We start from the raw sequence: 19,977 nt of genomic DNA on the forward strand, positions 1-19,977 counted from the left end.
GGGAACTAAAAGTGATAAAGGAACAGGACTGGAAAAAGTAAAAGAAGGGTTTAAGAATCACATAATTTTTTGAGCTATATGAAGACTGCTTTTTTACAATTATCTGGAGCAATCTCTTCTGCTCCTACCCTAAAACAATCATTTCATTCCATTTAGATTTCCTTTCTTGTGTTTCCTTCTAATACTAGAAAAAGCTTTTTGAGTTTTGAACAATAAATGTGAGAGAAAATGGAAAACTCTACTCAAGAAGACGAAAAGCCTGCCTGAAGCCCACCTGTCAGTCACTTCAGATTTAAGAGCCCTGGTTCCTAACCTCTCTCTACTACACTCAAACAGTGTATGTGCCTCCACAGACCAATTCACTATCCCTAATCAGAAGCCATCTACTGCTTAAAACTAGACAGTGAATTAGGTGTGAATAACCTGCCTTAAAAAGAGCCTTTTTTAATTATTATTAAAAGGAGCTTCCTTCATAATTGTTTTAATACAAGTAAAAATACCAACTGCTAGCAACTACACATTAAAAAAGGAAAAAAAGCAAAAAGCAAAACTTCTGCATTATTTCAAGTAAAAGTGTTTAACAGAGACAGCAAACACTGGACATCAGGAATGAATAGCACATGTTATTCAACAGTCTGCACTTAAATAGTGACTTCCTTTCTTGACAATTTGTATTCCACGGGTCTGTGGAGTTCATTGTCAATATCTGAAATACAGATGCATTACAATTACATCTAACAATCTTTTATTGCCACATATTGTAAGGGACCTTTGTGCTTGGAATGCAGATTTTGCATTTTCCTAATGGTGTCAAGTAATAGTTCTCACTTACACCAGATTAAAAAGCAGTTTTTACCAACAACCTATTATTAAATGGTGAGAGGTTTTTTGTGTGTTACCTTCTTTTATCTACTTCTCTTCCAGAGATCATAAAACCCTTATTTTAATTTCAGACAACGACTGTACTTACCTAGGTCAATAAGTATTGCATGTTGCTGGGAAGTTAGTTGTTTTAGGAGTTCTTTGTAAGGTGTGTCCTTTGGCTGTTGTTTACTTGGAAACTGATGTTTAAGATGGTATTGCTCTGCTAGAAACTTCCAGATCTCCCCACGGTGGTGACGTGGTACTCCTGAGAAAAGTCAGTCATTAAAACAGTAATTGGTACTCGTACTGAGGGTTCAGCTATAGTTAAGCTAACAGGATTGAGGAACTGAAGATCCGTATCTGCCAAATAAGCAAGCAGATCCCTATCTGCTAGATCCGTATCTGCTACCCCCAGCAGACCATAGAAGCAGGTCAAACTACAGTGCTTATACTTCCTCAACCAATAAAAGACATCAGCATCTTAACAGGAGAGGTTTAAGGTAGAAACAGGGTAAGCTCCTAAGTCTAAGGTTACCACTTAAATCCAGTCTGAGAAGTACTAGAAGAGGCCGCAAAAATTGCAATACTTGTCTCTGAAAAATTATATGCTCATCTCGCATTTTTCCATGTAAAGCATACAACAAAGCACTGCAATAGAACATTTTTCACTAATATAGCACTGACACTGTTGTTAGGAGTAAACTTTAGGAAGGCAGGATGCACACATACCAAAAGTATAAACAAGTACAAATGAGATGTGATCTAGAGACTACAACAGAAGGCAGATAGTCAGACAGCAAGGATTGTATTTCTAGGTTTGCTATTGATTTGCTGAAGGACTGGTACACATAAAAATGTTCTGAAGCTTGAATTTCTTTCTCTATAAAAAGGGATGATGCTACTTAACTATTTCACATAGGTAATGGTAACCTTTATTTGTATCTATACGCAAAGCTCTGAAGGTAACAGAAAGTTTATTGTTACGTGCATACTTTATTCACCACAAGACTGGCACTATTAAATCATCGACATAAGAGATCAATACACTATTGTTTGGGAAAGTATTCTGTCTAATCCATGATGTACTTGAACCAGACACTACAATTTAAAATAACTTGGAAGTTTTTTGGGCTGCCCTTTTTTTTTTTTTTTTTTTTTTTTTATGTATGTAACATATGGATGACAGCAATAGGAGAAATCAAAATTGACTCAAGCATACAACTTACATGGAAAGATAACAACACATACTAGACCAATTTAACTTCCTTCTCTCATACAAGCACAAAAGGATATGAATTTATCTCTGCAATACTTATTTTTACTACACTATCATAATCCACGGACAATTGCTTGAAAATGAAATGCTAGTAGAAATGTGTAATATTTGAATCCACATCACAAGTGTATTTACAGAGTGTTTCTGTAAATTACTTTAGGGAACTTAAACCCAATTATCGAAAAGTCTCCAACATGAAACAGTGAGTGGAAGTGCTGTTTCAGACACTGAATGAGCCAGGCTCTCCTCTTCAGATACACATCAAAAATCACATTAGCTTCAGTGAGGTTGAATGTGTCACATAGAGGAGAACTGGCTTAACAGGGCACATGTACAGCTGCAAAATTACAAATGTATTCAAATTCCCTTTAAGGAAGCAGTCTGATACTAAGTTTTTCTCTGTATGCTGCATCATACATGTAAAATGAAGTATTTAGTTTACTATTTCCTAAATGAAAGATGCACTATATTTAAACATCTACTACAGTGTACATTATAGGTCAACATATTTGTTATCCTAATTTAAGCCCCATGCTTATTGAAACCTGCATTTCTTACCTGTTTGCCTTGCTTACGCGAATTATTTTTCATGGTTTCGGTCTAAACTACAACTTGCTAAACTCAATTTAAATGCATTTTTCATTTCTGCATATGTATGGAATTTGATATCACTCTAAGAACTCTGGTTTGACACAAATGTGCTCTAGAGAGCAGAGCACGATAATAGCATCAAGAGCTAGCGACAATTTCCCCATCTGCTGGCTACTGGTATATGCTTCTTATTAGCAATCCACTAAGCAGGGCTTTATTTGTTATTTACTTATTCACGTCACTAAGTTTTTTAAGTTTTATTTTGAACTCTAACACAGGACTGCATCTCTGGACTATCAACAGAAACCAAGTTTTTCATGCTCAAATATTGACTGGAGAGAGCCCTTTACCTACATGAATGGAAGGAAACCTGTGATAATGAGCTTTCCTTACTCTACAGAGATTTGTGCTTGGGGCATTTGATATTGTTAGAAATCTAGCCGTGCCTAGTCGTCTGAAATGGACAATTTAGTTTAACTTGCTTGAGTAATTACATATAGGCAGGTGCAATATTTAAAATATTAAACATCTGCTAGTGGTGAATTCTTGAGACTTTCTTTACACATTGGAAAGCTTTGTATAGAACTATAAAAAGCTCCTTGGAGTAGCCATCTTTACCATCAGCTACATACAACACCGAACATAAGGTCTTTGGGTCCAGCTATGGCACAGATAACACTAACAATCCAGTTTCTTAGAACATTTAAAAAAGTCCTTAGATTATGTCACTTTTGATGCAGTGGAGAGAGAGACTGGTTGCTCAGCCCTGCAATTGTGAGGAAGACTGTAAGTGGTGTTTGCAGGTACAATGTGTTGTTGAACTCAGAAAAAAAGCAGTTCTACAGAGATAATCCATGCATACTGTTTCTATACACAAATACAAGCCCGGCTGGAACGGAGAATTTCCAGGTAATAGTGCAGACAGTTTCTTCAGTTCTTTACACAGTCACTTCAGCATTATCCAGGCTTTTTTCTTTTAACTATAACTTTTAATTTATAAAATCAGATTGCAACAATTGTAATACATTGATGTACCATACAACTCTCCTGTAAGGACAAATGTTACTCAAAAATGAATACCAAGTACTTTAACTCCAGTAATACAATTGTAGTTACTGCTGAAAGGGAATGTTAACTGCATATGCATAAACATGAAGACACCAAACACTGTTACTTGTTTAGTCAGCAACCTGAGGAACAGCTCTAGTGAGAATCTGGTTGTAAGGAGTGGTTAAGAGGTCACCCTATTCCTTTTCTAGTAAAATTTACATGCATTTGAGCAACTCAAAATAACAAACTGTGCTTACCTTGCCCAACAGCAGAGTGTATTTTTTCCACGTCAAATTTTATTTTTGACCTTCCAGGTGTACTCAACATTTTTTCCCAAATCAAAGTTACATCTTTTAAGCATGGTGTGATCTCTTCATAGTCAAGTTTCAGACGTTTGTTCTGCAAATTGTTTTCTGAAGCTAGGAAATGGTATCATGAATGCACCAGTTAATATTGTTTACTATTTGTAAAATGGATTAATTTAACTTAGAACTTCATCATGCAATCCACCTAAAATTAAACCCTATTAATACTAAAACATTACATATCTATATTTTTGTGATTGTGGGGTGCTTTAGTTTTGGGGATTTTTTTGTATGCTTTTTTTTTTTTTAAAGATATTATATGCAAAATTAACTGTGTTTGGTCTGTTAAATTCAGTTCCTTACAGCTAGTCAACTCTTAACTATGAAGAAACATGAGAGATGATGACTAATGAAATAAATGCAAGATTTTACCTAACAGGATTTTTTCAATTTCCCAGCTCTTAAAAAAAATTAGTGCAGACGACCTACACCAAATAAAAATACAAACCCAATACAGCCATCTATTCCTTATGCATACAGCTCCATAACAGTAATGGCAAAGTAAAAAATTACTTTATAGGTGATCATTCACATGTCCATTTTTATAGACTACATAAAAAGGAAAGCTCAAGTATAGAAAAATTCAGAACCCTGAACACAAATAGGACTATAAACACTATATACACATGAGGCTCTCAAAGTCTCCACTGAAGAAATCAGAACAAGGGTCAAAGTGTAACTCAGTCTTAAATAAGACATTTTAGATCATCAGAGCTCCTGGAGTGGAAGTGCATTGTAGTAACCGGTGATGTTCCCAAATTACAGTTTATAAGAATATTACACTATATCTTCATGTGTTATCTAAAAAGGGTTAAAAAAATAATTAATCTATAGCTGGGAAAGCATCAAAAGAACCATGTCAAAAATGAAAATTAATATTGTAGCTGAGTGTTAATTCCAAAGTTTAGAAGTGGAGTGACAATTTCAAAGGAACTCCTGGCAAAGCTTTTAAGTTTTGTTTCTGTGGGGGCTTTTTTGTACTGGAATGTACCTGAAAAAAGGGTTTATTAATGGCATTCATGTAAACTAAATAATAAAGCACCCTTTGGGACAGTGGATGAACTTTTGCAGGTCATGAGATTGAAAAAATAGGAGAGGTCTTTCAGTTCAGGTGGAGAAAAAAGGCGCAGTGCAGATGAGATAGAAATATGTCAGATATCTATTCCTAAAAGGCATGAAGTGAACTTGTATTGCAGTAGGGTTTAAACAAGAACTTCACCAACCTTGTAACTTCTGATTTTCTTTCTCCATTCTGAGGAGCAGTATCTGCTGAATAATGGCTTTCTTCCACAACTCGCGAAGTTCACGGGGTGTCCGTTTCCTTTCTTCTTTCACTGGCCCAAAGGGGCCGTCTTCACACACTGGTTCCAATGGGGATCTTGGTGGAAGTTCTCCCAATTCAGAGTAATCTTTAAAAGAGAGAAGCTTGTGAACTATTTGGATTTCATGAATAGGTGAATGGACACATTTTCAAAGACTGCATATATATATACACATACATATCTACATATATACACACACACATATACATACATACATATATAGGAGATAGCAATACCGAGCAAGGTTTCCCAAACACCAGTTTCAAGCAGATTTACAAGCTGCTTCTGAATAAGAATCATACAGACCAAATCCTACAACACTTTTTTTTCTATAACCTGATGAAAACGCTGTACCATACACCAAGACCATGGCTTGGTAATTACAGCTTTACAAGGACAGAAGTAAAAAGGAAAAGGCAGGTCTGAGAAATTGCAAAAATACAACCTACAGCTGAAACCTGGCATGATTCAAATAGCAGATCAAATCAAATATAGCACCCATACAATTTAAAGAATAATCTCTAAACTATGTTTAACAAAGGAAATACACACCCTTAGCTGGACAAACATACCACCACCTAAGGCCATGCAATGGGATGATTACCAGTTCTTAAAGTAAACACAGAGAAGGGGAGACAGGCACCTAACACATGCTTGCTCTCACTTCTAATTTTTAACCATGTCACAACCTTCTTCACTTTTTCTTTTGGCTTCAGCCAAAAATGTATCTTTTTGTCAAGCATGCGTCACTACAAAAGAAAGTGAACATCAAATGAATCTCAGGCAAACTGAAAATAGATTTCCTCTTTAAAGAAAGGGTAAACAACATTGTTTTTAATCAAGTTCTCGACATCAGAAGCATAAGTCTTCTCAATGCCCACTGCAGTATCACGTAATTTTATTGTTTTATACAGCTTCTCTGAAGGCTCAATAGTCTTTGATATAAGCCATACCTAGAAGAAAAATTACTCAATTCACCACCTTTAAAACAAATGGTGAAAACCACCCATCTCTTCCTACCAAATCCCAAATGGAAAGCCATTGCAACAGCACTTCTTCAGACAAACAGAATTCCTGTGAAACATCCCCCCGAGAACAGGCTGACCAGTTATGCATGCAAATGCTTTAAAATCAGTGCAACAAAACCCATTCCCCAGACTCTCCAGCCAAGGACAAGTACACCTCTGCATGCTATTTCAAACAGCTACTGAAGAAGGGACACGCCTGAAACAATTATTCTGTGTGGTAGCTCAGTGGTCCATTTCTTTATCGTTGGCTAGCATAATGATAAAGATTTTTAATTAAACACACACACACAAATTATCTCATCTCTACAAAGTAACAAAATAGGAAGGTTTTCACTCCTTCAGGATCTGCTCAGAAAGCTACCACATATTGACTCACATGGTTCATATGCAGCTATTCTTTTCTTGCTTGTTGAAAGGCACTCGCACAACTAAGCTCAGATGACTAAACAAGAATGGAAACCTCCACAGCTGTTGGCTTCTCCTTTTCTAAGTTTTGCCACTGTCAGTCTTTTCCTCTCAAATAGTCAAAGACAAGTAGGGTGGGTCCAAAACCACCTATTTCCTTATACAACATTTATTTGTTTGTTACCACAGTTAAACTCAAGGGCTAAAATATACATATAAAAATTAATGCAATATTTTCAGTTAGCAGCACAAATAAAACCTTTAGAAACTTGCACTCTGGATGTAAGTGTGGATACACAAACTTTGGGTATCTACAGCATTTCAGAGAACTTCATGGGAATGTGAATTAGGCAAAGGACAAATACTTGACACTTCAATGGCAATCGCTATTTGTTGCAAAGAGAAGTAGGAAATACTGATAGAAGCATTAAAAAGTACAGGTGGTTATGAAAAATATCAATACAATGAAGAAATTATATAATAACCTTTAAAAGAAACTTGGAAACATTCATTTATTTTGTTTCTTTACAGGTAAATGGAAAGGACTTCCCTGGGCAAAGATATGCAATTATAAAAGAGGTTTAGGTAAATGTCATCAGGCAGAGGAGGAGCACACACTTGATAATTCTCAAGTTGTGTTGACAATTAAAGGAAAATTGTGTTGATTTGATTGTTGTTTTTGATGTACACACTATACTGTCAACAAAGCTCTGTACATACAGTAGCTTTCATGCGGATTTTTCTTAGTGCATTATTAAAGAACATTACAAAGGAAATGCTCTTAAGGATAAGGCTGGTAGAGAACTGCCTTAATTTGCTTGAATAAAATAACAAACTTTAAAAAATTAAAATACCATCCTGAAGGAAAGTATTTCATTTTCTCTAAGGTTGCATTACATGCACAAAATAACATTGCCATAAGAAAGAGGAATTAATGAAAATGGTCACCAAACATTAATGCAAAGAGTAAAAGTGATTCAGATAAGCACACCCTTAGCCAATGTACACTATCTGTAGTCCATTCGCTTCTTATTACATTCTTATAGCATCCAATATAGAATGTATGTACATCTTGGAGGAAGCAAATCCCTTCTCACCCTACACATCCTCTCAGGGGTTTGTGGATGTCCTTGAAGAGTCAGATCTGTATTCTGGTTTTACACATGTATATATATGCATGTATGTGTTAGAAAATACCAGACTATCTACAGAGACAGTTTATGGTTACTCATTTGCAAAAAAAAAAAAACAGGCTGCCAAAACACATATAAAGAAATGGATTAAAAACATTGCATTCTTAAAGCAAGAATGAACATAACCAAGACCTAAAATCTTCCTGTTTATAACATGCACATTCTGCCTTCTCAGTGCAAACTTTGTGGACTGGTCTTCAAGTACCAACTTAACAAAATATCACTTTCTAATTTATCAGATGTTACTCACTTCTCATCCTCCAGCAATCAAACTAATTGTGGCAACACTTGAACCACTGCAAAGCATTAATTACTGAAGTCCATGGTCCTGCTTCCATTTAGACTGAAAATTTCTTGTCTATTACTGACTAACCTGATAAGATCTGTATTCACTAAAAGAAATTTAACTCAAAATGGTTAAGTCTATAATAGAAGACAGAAAGGTTACAAAATTTCATAGGCTGAACAATTATGATTATCAACCCTACCTCTAATTCTTCTGTGGAAGAGTCCTAGACTTAATTTTGCCTTCCAAATGGCAGGTCCTTCTCTATTTTTTTTTCTTTCTTTCTTCTTATCGCTTCTGGATATTTAACAGAAAGTCTAAAGTCTACTCTGATAAAGTGCAACACATTCACAACCTGCCGTCCCTCTCATCTCCATGCTGGCATGTAGCAGGATGTATAGAAACCTAAATGAACCAGTTTAACTGCTCAGGTGGCCTGTCTAAAGTTCGCAGAGTTGCATCAGGTGTTTGGCTGGTAAAGAAGTATGTGGGGGCGTGGAACATGCAGGTAATCCCTCAAGGCAAAGTAAAAACCCAGACATTTGGTAAGTCAGCACTAACCCATTTCCATGAATATACAACAGGGTGATCAACAGACATGCCATCCAGCTTCCACATCCAAAACAGACGGGAGTAGAAATATGGAAACAAGAAACTGAATATTTATTTATTATGCACAAGTGATCTGGAGGATAGCAGAGAAAACAAAGATAAATAGTAGAGCAATTCAACCGAACATAACTGGGAGCTCACGTTCCACTGAGCCAAACCACCATGTGTTAAAATACAAGTGATGTGCAGCCATCAAAACTTTTATAAGATTAGTAAGGGCACTTAAGCAGGATCTGAACACTTCAGCACACACTGAAAGACCGCTTCCCTGTTCATCTGCCAACCTCATGAGCTTTTGTTGACTCTTGTTCCACGTTTGACCTGTACTCCTTTAAAATATGTTGCTCCCTTCCCTGTAGCTTCCATATAAAATTCTACTTCCATACATGCTACTTCCCCAGGCCTACCATACTTACATTCTTTCAGGTTCAGAATCGGGCAAGTTGACTCAGTAACTATTATTACATTTGATCAACACAGAGGTTATTTTCTATTTGAAGTTCATTTAGACTATGCTTCAGAACTACTCTTCTGCGCAATGCAATTCTACAAGTCTGTGGATCCAAACTAAGTGTTCCTTGAGAAAGAGCGTACTTCACTGGGAAAGCCACCAGATTTCCTGTGCTTGTAAGAACTTGTGCAAGGTAACGAACTACAGATGAAACTGTTCATGAAGCAGATGGAAACGTTGCACAAATGTACTAGTGCATCCATACGTACCTCAGGAGTACTGCTCTGATGCTCCCATTGCTTATACTACCCAAGAAAAGACAAGGCCAATAGTAACAGTGGACTGAGATGGAATTTGTACAGCAGATCCATTCATCCAACTCCTTGGCTTTGTGTGGCAGTGCTTCAATCCTAAGAAGCAGAGTATCCCTACACTCCAAAAGGATCAACAAATGCATTACACAAAAAAACTCTCATGTGCAAAGATGTCACACAAAACAAAGTACAAAAGATTATGAAGAAAGTACCACAGTATATTGCTACCGGGGACGACACTAGAGAAAGTTTGTAAATGCAAAGCTGGTGAATGAGTGCAGCAGTAATTAAAACAGACAGTATCTGACTGGTAGTGACAGAAACAGGAAATTTCATTAGCTCCAGGAGAAGCTACAATGAATATAGAGCATTAGCTGGGTGGGACCTGTGCAAGGACATTAAAGTAGTCCCAACAGTAAGTTTACATTTGTAATTGAATAGAAAGAAATTTAATTGGTCAATAGGTTCTTGTTCAACCACTCTCAGTATTAAACAAGGCTTTCCAAAAACAAGAAAAAAAGGAAACCCTAAGAGAAAACACACACAGTAAAAAATAGCAGAAGTGACAAACCCATCTAAAAGACTAAATTTAAAAAACATTCTTTCAGAAGCATTTAGTCTAACCAAACTCAAATACCAAAAACAAGGTAACAAGATTCATCTTTGACTAGAAACTGCAATACTTCACACAGAAAAGAAGGGCTTGTTTTATTTTTATAGGAAGCTAATAGGGAGGAGGCTAGAATGTAATGCTATCCTCACCATGGAGCTGTTTACACATGGCTCTCTAAATGCAGTGTTTACCAGTCACATCTGCTCTCCAGGGTTAAGAAGTCAGGCAAGATACAGTGAGAATGTGGATGGAAGAACCCCATTAAACATTTTATTTTCTGCATTACACTATTTATCTTTGTTGCATTTTAAACATTACAAAAATCAGCTTAGCAAACAACTGAGAATCTTCACAGTCATGTACGATTAAAATTGCCCAAAATTTTACAACATCCTTAGTTAGTTCTCTTCAGATCTTCCATTCAGGTAGTGCAACACCTTCTTTCATACGTGATACAAAATTAAAGAGGAGCTACAAACTTCTGTAACCAAGGATATAATACTCCTATTATTTGACACAGATCTCTGTAATATTTGACTTCATAATCAATGTGGTAATGTCACTAGGAGCCTTTTGTTGCCAGAAAGCTTCAGATCTAGAATCACAAGAAGCAACAAGTTCTTCTAGTCTGACATACAATTTAAGGAAATGGCTGAATGAGAAATTCTTGAAAAATTGTGTATTTCTCTACAGCTCTGAGAGATGCTTTAGAGTTTGGCTTTTCTTTTAAAGCCAAGAGCTTCTTAAAAAGTAATCACTACCTCCAAATTCACCCCATTGACTAATAATTACCAAGCCCTGAGAAATGAATTCCCTGATATTTCAATGGGCACAGAGGCTGTCACACATTATATGTGGTACTTACTGCTTACAGCCAAGCACCTATGCTGCAAATCAAGATTATGAGCATATATTCGCACTGAGAGGGACAGAACTAAGTAATCAACTCTAACAAACTGGCTTTATTACAGCATTTATAAAACTATTCGTTAGTTAATAATAATTTTGTTGCTAAAAAAGAACCATTAAAACAGTATTGGAGGACACATTACAAATAATTTACCCCACATAAACATTCTAAGTATAGAATGCTAAAGCCCCAGCTTACAGTATTTGCAATACTACTACAAAATTATTTTGAAAATATATTTGCTTAAATAACGGAAGAGATATAATTCTCACTAGAAAGCACATACACAGATAGGTAGGTGCTAACTATAACTGGTTAATAACAGCAACAGTTCTTCAAATCCAAACTTTTCTTCAGCATTTAGAGTTTAACAGTTTTCTATCTTTGTCTGCCAGAGACTGAAATCCAATTAATTTTAATGAGCAAATCAAGTTTTTTTTCCTGTACAGAGACAGCTGTACGTTCAGAAAGAATTTTTTTCTGCAAGTCAAATTGTAAAATACTATGTAGCTGTTCTGGCCAAAGTTCCTTTTTTCATCTGAACCTATTTTCTGAGTACTGCTACACAATACCAAGCATCTCATTCCTCTGAATTGCAACTTCTTTCACTGTTCAACATGTAACTCCACCTCACTTCCCACCTTAAAGCAAATCACCCATTCTCCAACCTAAAACTGACACAGCCGTTATAAAAATCTTGCTGTCTACTGCCAACACACCTCCCGCAGCAAGAAAGCTCACAACAAGCACCATCACTTTCCCACCATTTCTTTCAGAAACTATTCATACTCCCTTTAAATCTAGCACTTGACTTTAGTCTGCTGGGAGTTGCAGACAATCTGCAAAATAGTTCTCCCACTATGACCAATTCTGAACATCCAATATGTAAAAATTGTAGTGAAAATAGTCCACTGCAGAGATTTGCAGATGCTGAACAGAAGTCTGCAAATATCCTGCTGCACTGCAGTGCAAGGTGAAGTTCCATGTTCACCCTGCACTGACCTAAGTGTGTCCTGCTCCTGAGCAGGGTAAGAGCACCCACCCTCAGCTTCCCGAGACGTGTCCCTGCCTGCCTCGTGCTTGTAATATTGTGAGTGGGGCTAGGAAATTGAACCAACTGAAAACCAATCACCTTTTTTGAGTAAGCCCATCCTTCAGCGGGTTTAAAATGATCACCAAGTTGTTCTCTTCACCTTTTTAGCAGCGAAGACAGAGAACTAGAGCAGAGCCACAGAATGAGGCTCTTGTTAGAGAGACTCTGCAGAAGTATGAAGATCTGGCTGCAAGTAGGGTGGGCAGGTACAAAGGTAAAAATCGAAGAACTGAAGAAATACTTCTATTACTTAGAATGTTTAAGACAGTGAGTGGGAGAGCCAGAGTGGGTTTTGTGTACTCATATATAGAAAACGGGCCAAAAAAGCTTTAGAAAAAGAGATTAATGAAAACCTTCTTTCAAAAGAAATATAGTATTGTAACAGATCAAAGTGTGATCCATTTTGTAAGTGAACTCTGTTCCTCTTTTTCCATCCCTGTGTTTTGCAGGATACAACACTCATTCCACTCCCACAAATTCAAAAAAAAAAAAAAAAAGAAAAAGAAAAATATTGGAGAACAAGACACTGAGTGCGTCTTGTGAGACACAAGAGGACAAGACACATGGTGAGAGAAACGCTGCCTCCCAGTGCTCCACACCACCCACAGCAGCACAACCACTCCATGGGAAGTGGCAAACAGCAGGAGATGAGGTTGGACATTAGAACCGTAGCTTGCTACAATAGAACTGGCGCAATTCAAGCCTGCAAACTTCCAGCTACCAGATGGAAAGCAATAAAAATCTCTACAGATCATTTCATCTATGCAGAAAACCCATTCTAGATCTCCAAACTGGAGACCAGCCTCATCTTCAGGCTCACCAGAGATCACCCGGCTGTTCCACCAGGCAGCAAATTGCATAATGCTTCTCCAATGTGCTTCATTGTAAAGCTGTGTACAGAAGCAAGGGAAAACAGCGGGGAAAGGGGAAAGTGGCAGCACCCACAAGCGGGAGGTGGCTGGAGGAGGGCCTGCACATGGGACATTGCTCCCATAACAACCAGAAGTAATGGTTTCCTGTACCCCAGCCTTCTGCTGTCTCAGCGCGCTCACCTTGCCTGAGTGTGGCTGGATTGAGTCCAGTGGTCAGGCAAGGCAGGAATCTCAATTGGCAAGAATAAATGGCTTTCTAGTGCATCTATTTGCAATACTTTTTTTAAACTCTACTGATTTAGGACTGTTTTTCATTTTACTCCTGAACTAGTAAGAAATTAACACCCTCCTTCACATATCATAAACCCCTCCTTTTAAAAAACGGTGTCTGCGAAACAAACTGTACTCTCTGCCTGGTAATACATGATGCAACCACCAGAGCACAGCCAGCAATCCTTTCTCTCCAATTAAGCTACAGGAAATTAAGTTTTAGCTCAAACTACTTATGAGCACCTCCTAAAGTAGTAAAGGATCCAGAAGTGCAAGACATTGGATCTCAAAGTGCTGTCAGCTTCATGGGCAAATCCAGGACCCCAGACATCTCTCAAGTTCAGCACCTCATAAGATTAAGCTCAAAATTTCTGCAAAAACTATATACTAGTTGTCTGGCTTGGGTTTTTTTTCCTAAACTTCTAGTAAATATCCTGCTGTGATAACCACACAGAGAGTGGCATGAACATGATTAATCTTGAGATTCAGCTCGTCACGTGCCTATACAAAAGGAATCACAAATGCCAGGATCTAGATCTTTCTGTGTGTATAAAGCTTAAAGTTGTCACTATTTCTTGTGACATCTTACACATGCATATTTACTGATTACAACCCAAAGAAGCTAGAGCCACAGAGCAGTTTCTGTTGACAGTGGACAGTGCCTGCCCACATGTAGTCACATCAACATGTAGTTCAGGCATACTGGTGGATTTTATGTTTAATACAAAGTTTAGTAAAGCAGCCTATACTAAGCTTGAAAAACTTTATCATCTCTGACTCACAAAGATGTGGGTTTCTTGGTTGGCTGACTTACTAACTTTCAAAAAAATCCATAGCCTTTTTTCTTACTGTTCTCCTGCAGAGTACCCTGGAATGGTGCGTGGGCTATTGAATTTGAATAGAGAAATTGGTCAGTGGAGTCACAGTCTATAAAGGGAAACTCATGAATGTTCCCTTGTTTCCCTCTCTTCATGCTTACTTTTGCAGAACACGACAAAACACATTATCTTTAAAACCTTCTTTGCTCTCTGTCCAATTTGGCTGAAATTGATCTTTTGATGATGCATAAGCTCTTTGCATAAATTCTGTTTCCAAAGGAAATCAGTCTAAAAAGAGCAAGAAAGCCTTTAAAAAAAAAAAAAGTATGAGTAACATCAAATCAACAAACCCCACTGCATGTGCTGCTTCTCCTTGGAAGTAGATGAAAGAACGAGGAACAAGATGATGAACAATAGCTAGTTATATTTACTTTGGAACTACAGAGGTTACTAAGTTAACTGTGGTGGTGAGTCAAATGTAAGATCATCTGTACAGCAGCTCTCTTAAAGGCTACAGAGACTGGATCATGAGTGAGTATCCTTTACTGACAGAAATATTCCAGGAGATGCACACAACTGTGGAAAAAAACAGTACTTGTAATAAATAACTCCCCCCACAAACTCTGAGTTTTCTCCCTCTGTTCATAAATTGAATATATACATTGGAACAAAAACAGAAAAAGAAAACAAGAGGGAAGAAAAAGGCCAGATATTTTAAATTGCTTCTCCTATTAATAGCACTTCCTGTTTTCCATTTTGGCCACACTTGTTTCTCCAACTATTCTGCTTATCCAGCTGTAGGTTGTTAAGATTATATCTTGCAGCTATTATGTCTCAGAGGAAATGCTTGGATAGGCACTTTAGTTTTGGGGTTTTTTTTCCTATTTAATATGGGAAAGTTTTGTGGCTTTCAAAAACAAGTAAGACTTTCCAGCCACAAGAAGATGCATCAAACCTGCAAAAAATGTAGCTTCACAGAACAGCTGAGGTTGAACAGCTCCTTCATTTGCCTTGAAGTACAGGAAAGCATTTCACATGTATGTTTACACAACATGCTCTTGACATCACTTCACCTTGAAGTACACTAAATTTGAGAGGCATCTATGCCCGTATACAGCTTACCCCATTGTCAGTCAAATCATGTTGCAAGCAATGCATTAGTGACAGAAACCCTTCTGTTACGTGCGGTGTCCAGTTAATCAAGGTCTCTCTTTAAGATGCAAGAAAAACGTCTCCATGACATTAAGATGGTTACTTTTTACTACCTTTACTATAAAGTACTGTTCCCTTATAATTTTTCTTTTTTCTTATACAATGGCCTTAGAGATCAATCAGAAGGTAGAGCTTGCAGAGTTCAAGCTGTGAGAGTCAAACTTCAGTGAGCCAGAGACCATTTTCTACAGACACAAGCTTCTCTGAGACATTCTTGGCCTCAGCATGTGCTCTACTATCTGGGTCACATAAAGTGAGATGTGTAAAACGATGCACCTGCAATGTCATGTGCAGTGATTTTTTTTCTCAAGTCTGTGGTTCTTTAGCTCTCCAGAATTTCAGGAAATAAATATGAGAACAGTGGGTAACTATGCCTCAAGTGGCAAAGAATCACAGACTGGAGCAGCATACCTGAGGTCAAATTCAGTCTAGTAAGAAGTACACACTAGAGAACTTTAATTTAATTCTTTCTGCGAGGCCTGAGTTTTTCTAGTCCATAGTTCTATACTCCAGCATGGAAAGATGACATAGAAGCTTCATCTTTTCTTCAGAGCAATACTTAGCGATACATTTTTTTCCCAGAACTCATTAAAATGGTACACATAAAAATAATTTCATCTCTGGTTAGTTAATTTGACATAATCGGAACTATGCTACATACGAAGCTGAAAAATAAAAACTCAACAGCTGATGAGCTTGGCATGACCAAAAAGTAGGTAGAAAACTGCAAAGAGTAAAAACCGAGCACCAGGCAAGTATGTCCACTCAGTAGACAAAATGATCCACATGTCACAGACTACATCCACTAACAACATCCATTGGAGAAAATAAATACAGACTTTACCATCATATCGGCTGGGAGAATCACACGCTTTCTGTGGGGTTGCCACTCGCAGGAATATCTGTTGCCTCCATGAATGCCGTCGAGTCCTTACAGGGCTGTCCACGCCAATGGCTTGCTGGCTGTGTTTTGATTCGTAGTCGCTAAAATTGCAGAACACAGAATGGCTTGTGAGTAGGTTACCCAAATCTGCTAGTAACAGTGACACAGTCTTCACTGAATACAGTAACACAAACCATCAACTAAGGAGTGCAGTGCGCTGTGCACATGCTGGGTCAAGCTCTTCGTGTTAGGTAGGTGAAGCTTGCTTTGTGGCAGCGGCTTTACAAGGCTGCAAACATCACTTAGGTTCACCAAAAGGGGCTGGCAGCTCTATGCAATCTGCTTTCTGCTGTTTTAATTAACTTTCAGCTTTCTTCGCTACAGTGTATTAAACACGACACATTAAAGACATATACACCATGGTGTATCTTTACCATTCTACTATTTAAATGCCATCCACAAAATCTAGCAATTATTCATACGAGACACAAAGAACTGCTGTTGTCTTTTATCAGCAGACATCAAGGAGCTTTATAAACACCAACTAAACTTCCAACTTTCTGTGAACTGGGTATGTAATATATTTATATTACCCAGTACATCTTCACAACACAGACTTGAAGCAAAACTTTTAACCTTTGTGTTCGCAAGTCACCACCTGAAAAAAAAACCAAACTTGCAAACAGTGTCCAGGAACCTTGGATATTACTCCTTTGATGTAATCCACAAACTACATATAGAGGTGTTTATTCAGAATATTAAACGGAACAGTGAACAGCAATGCTGTTTTCCTATTAAATGTCCCGCTAACAACTTTCACCCGTTACATCTTTAAACTATTCATTGCTTTATTCCAGCTGTTGGCTAAATGGTTGCATGAGTCTTTGTTGAAGCTGAAAGGATAAAAGAACTCCAAATAGCTCTGGCAACAACTGGGAGGAGCATTTTACAGGCCATCCTCTCCTTCCAATCTGAGGACACTGACATTGCTTAGGATGAACCATGTATATTCTCTTAACTGAAAACTGCTAATGCAGTCCTTTGGCAGGAATAATCACAGAAGTACACAGATGGAAGTTGCACGACCATTACAACGTCAAAATGGCTAAGTTCTGCAATCTTAATGGGAGAGGAGTCTGGGCTAGCTCCACCCTTTTGACAGCAATCACATGCAGAATACATGCAAGTGAACTGTTGCACAAATCAGGTTTTGCAAGTGTGAGAAGTATTTGAAATATTTCAGACAAAGAAACCTTTGAAAATACAGTTTTACCCCCAGGCTTTAAGAGAGAACCCTACCTTGTTGTGCTCCTAAAGTCAGAGGTGTTATTTTCATCTACAGGAGCCAGAAATTTTAAGAAATTTGGCACAGAAGAGGAAGAATGAAGCTTTTTCCTTAAGGCAGTACGGTAGGAGATGCTGAGAGTGCAGTTGGGAAAAGTATAGTTTAGAACAAAGAAGTATAAAAAACCACAGAATAAAAATAATACATACTGCTAAGTTTCAAACAAAAAGCAGCTAAATCCTGAAGGCCTGAATATCAAGGAAACCAAAGTCAAAATTGAAATTGCTAAAAAAGTGCTACTTTGAAATACATATTTGTTTGGGCAAACTAAAATGTTCCAATAGAAATAAATGTACTTCCAGTAAAGTTATTATTCTTTGCTATATCCCAAGATTTTTAGTGCATATTTCAAGTAAATTCCTTTAATCTAATAAGAACTGGCGCTGACTTTATCATTGCACATTTACTTAAATATCAGTTTCAATGACTGACTAAGTTTGGGGGAAAAGGTTAGGAAAAGCTAACACTAATCATCGTTGTGCTGGCAAATGAAAAATTGAACTTCGGCAAAAACCATTTTGTAAAGCATTAACAGGGTTTTATTCAGACAAGCTTGGAACTTTTAAGTTAAAAGCTGAGCCTTCTGACTGATAATTTAGGATTGTGGCTCTTTATGCAACAGACAGGAGCACTCATCAAATTTCATCACCAGTCTTCTGGCTAACATAATTCTGCTTGCTCTTTTAAAATAACAACCCCCAACATACTCAGAAGAAGGTTAATAGAAGGAAGTGAGAACAATTCACATAATGAAAAGTTTCTGCATGGAATGAAAACATAGAAAATTACTTGGCTGATGATACCAGAAGACCTTTTCTCAGAAGAGTACACAAAAATGCATGAGTAGGAACATTTACTCCTGAAAAACTAAGTTTAAGAAAGAGCTGTTTCTAATAAAACATAATGATATATCTGGACGGCATTTAGCACTGCCTCCTGAACATGTGAATGGGACGGGGGGATACTCTGGGATAATCACCAGTATGAAGTGAAGCTGTTCTTTAGTAAATGGTACTGAGCATGAAGAAGATAAGGCTGTTGCACAGTGTGCCCTGCAAACAGGTTTCACTTACAATCGCATTGTAAATCCATCACCATTACATGGCAGTTTCACTTACAGACTACAATCAACTTGGGCAGTTTGATGTTACTGATTTAAACTCATTAACCCATTTGATATCCCTGCCAATTTCTGTTTTCAGTCTTGCTGCTTAGAGGTTCCATATGGTATATTTACCCTTACATGACAGGGAAAAGGAAGAAGTTGTTGCTACTGTGCATGCAGAATCATTACCAAATCTACTTGGAAAAATCTACTTTTGAGAATTTAACCTTCAGGATTCAAGAAAATCTTACTAAAATGAAGAGTAAAGAGGACATTTTAGACTCACATTCCCTTCCCTGAGCTATACCATACTTCTGAGGTGAAGCTAAATTAAGAGAGATGCTAGTTAGTACTCAGAAAATACAACTGAAGAAACTGATGAAACAAGGTTCTCAGTATTTTCTCAGGATCAGCATCTTGGAGAAACAGGGAACCTTCACCCAAGTGAACAAAACCAAACAATAAACAGCAACAAAAATTGCTTGCCAATGGCCAGCGCTGTTGACAGCACTTCCAAGAACATTTGGTCTCATTAGTCTTTTGAGTTAAAATAATCAGTTTTAGCTCAAGAGGTTAAGAAGGAGTTTCACAATTAAGATTTTTAGGGAGCTACTTGTTTCAGGTTCTCAGGGAAATGATGGGTTAATGTCCTTTTCTCAATGTTCTCTATACATATTTTTGCTCTAAGAAAGGAGGCACAGAAAAGTATCATTTGATATTGCTCAAAGTAAGCAAGACAAATAAATGAGCTGGTGGGTTGGGGGGTTTGTTTGTTTGTTCTTGGGCTTTAGGGGGAGTCAGGGGTGTGGGGTTTTTTTGTTTGTCGTTTTTGGTTGATTGTGGGGGTTTTTATGTCTGCTTTCCACAGTCCTCCTATTTCTTGCCCCATTTAATTAACTTAGTCAATTTGCCTTTAATATCAGGCACAAAAGAGTATTAATATGTTTCTGTGTTATCATGAACAAAGCAGAACAGAACTGAATGATTCAGGAGGGACAGAGTGGGCTGGATCACAGGTTCTTGGCAACTTATCCCTCACACAATTTAAGCAGTGCTGCTGTCTGCTGCATAACAACAAGTTGCTTTGGAGCAACTGGCT

At 37.5% G+C, this 19,977-nt stretch overlaps 1 protein-coding gene across 1 annotated transcript in view; it reads right to left on the minus strand.

Annotated features, from left to right (window-relative positions):
- Positions 1-19,977, minus strand: part of TBC1D1 (TBC1 (tre-2/USP6, BUB2, cdc16) domain family, member 1) — a gene marked incomplete at its 5' end in the record, with an annotated part of 57,138 nt that overhangs the window by 16,027 nt on the left and 21,134 nt on the right. Inside the window, 5 exons of the mRNA XM_010288030.1 lie at positions 971-1,129; positions 4,039-4,200; positions 5,370-5,555; positions 16,390-16,529; positions 17,728-17,847. Of these exons, the coding sequence (XP_010286332.1) occupies positions 971-1,129; positions 4,039-4,200; positions 5,370-5,555; positions 16,390-16,529; positions 17,728-17,847 (767 nt within the window). The remainder of the gene's footprint in view (positions 1-970; positions 1,130-4,038; positions 4,201-5,369; positions 5,556-16,389; positions 16,530-17,727; positions 17,848-19,977) is intronic.

The sequence above is a fragment of the Phaethon lepturus genome, unplaced genomic scaffold (genome assembly GCF_000687285.1).
Source record: "Phaethon lepturus isolate BGI_N335 unplaced genomic scaffold, ASM68728v1 scaffold2515, whole genome shotgun sequence".
Lineage (NCBI taxonomy): Eukaryota > Metazoa > Chordata > Aves > Phaethontiformes > Phaethontidae > Phaethon > Phaethon lepturus.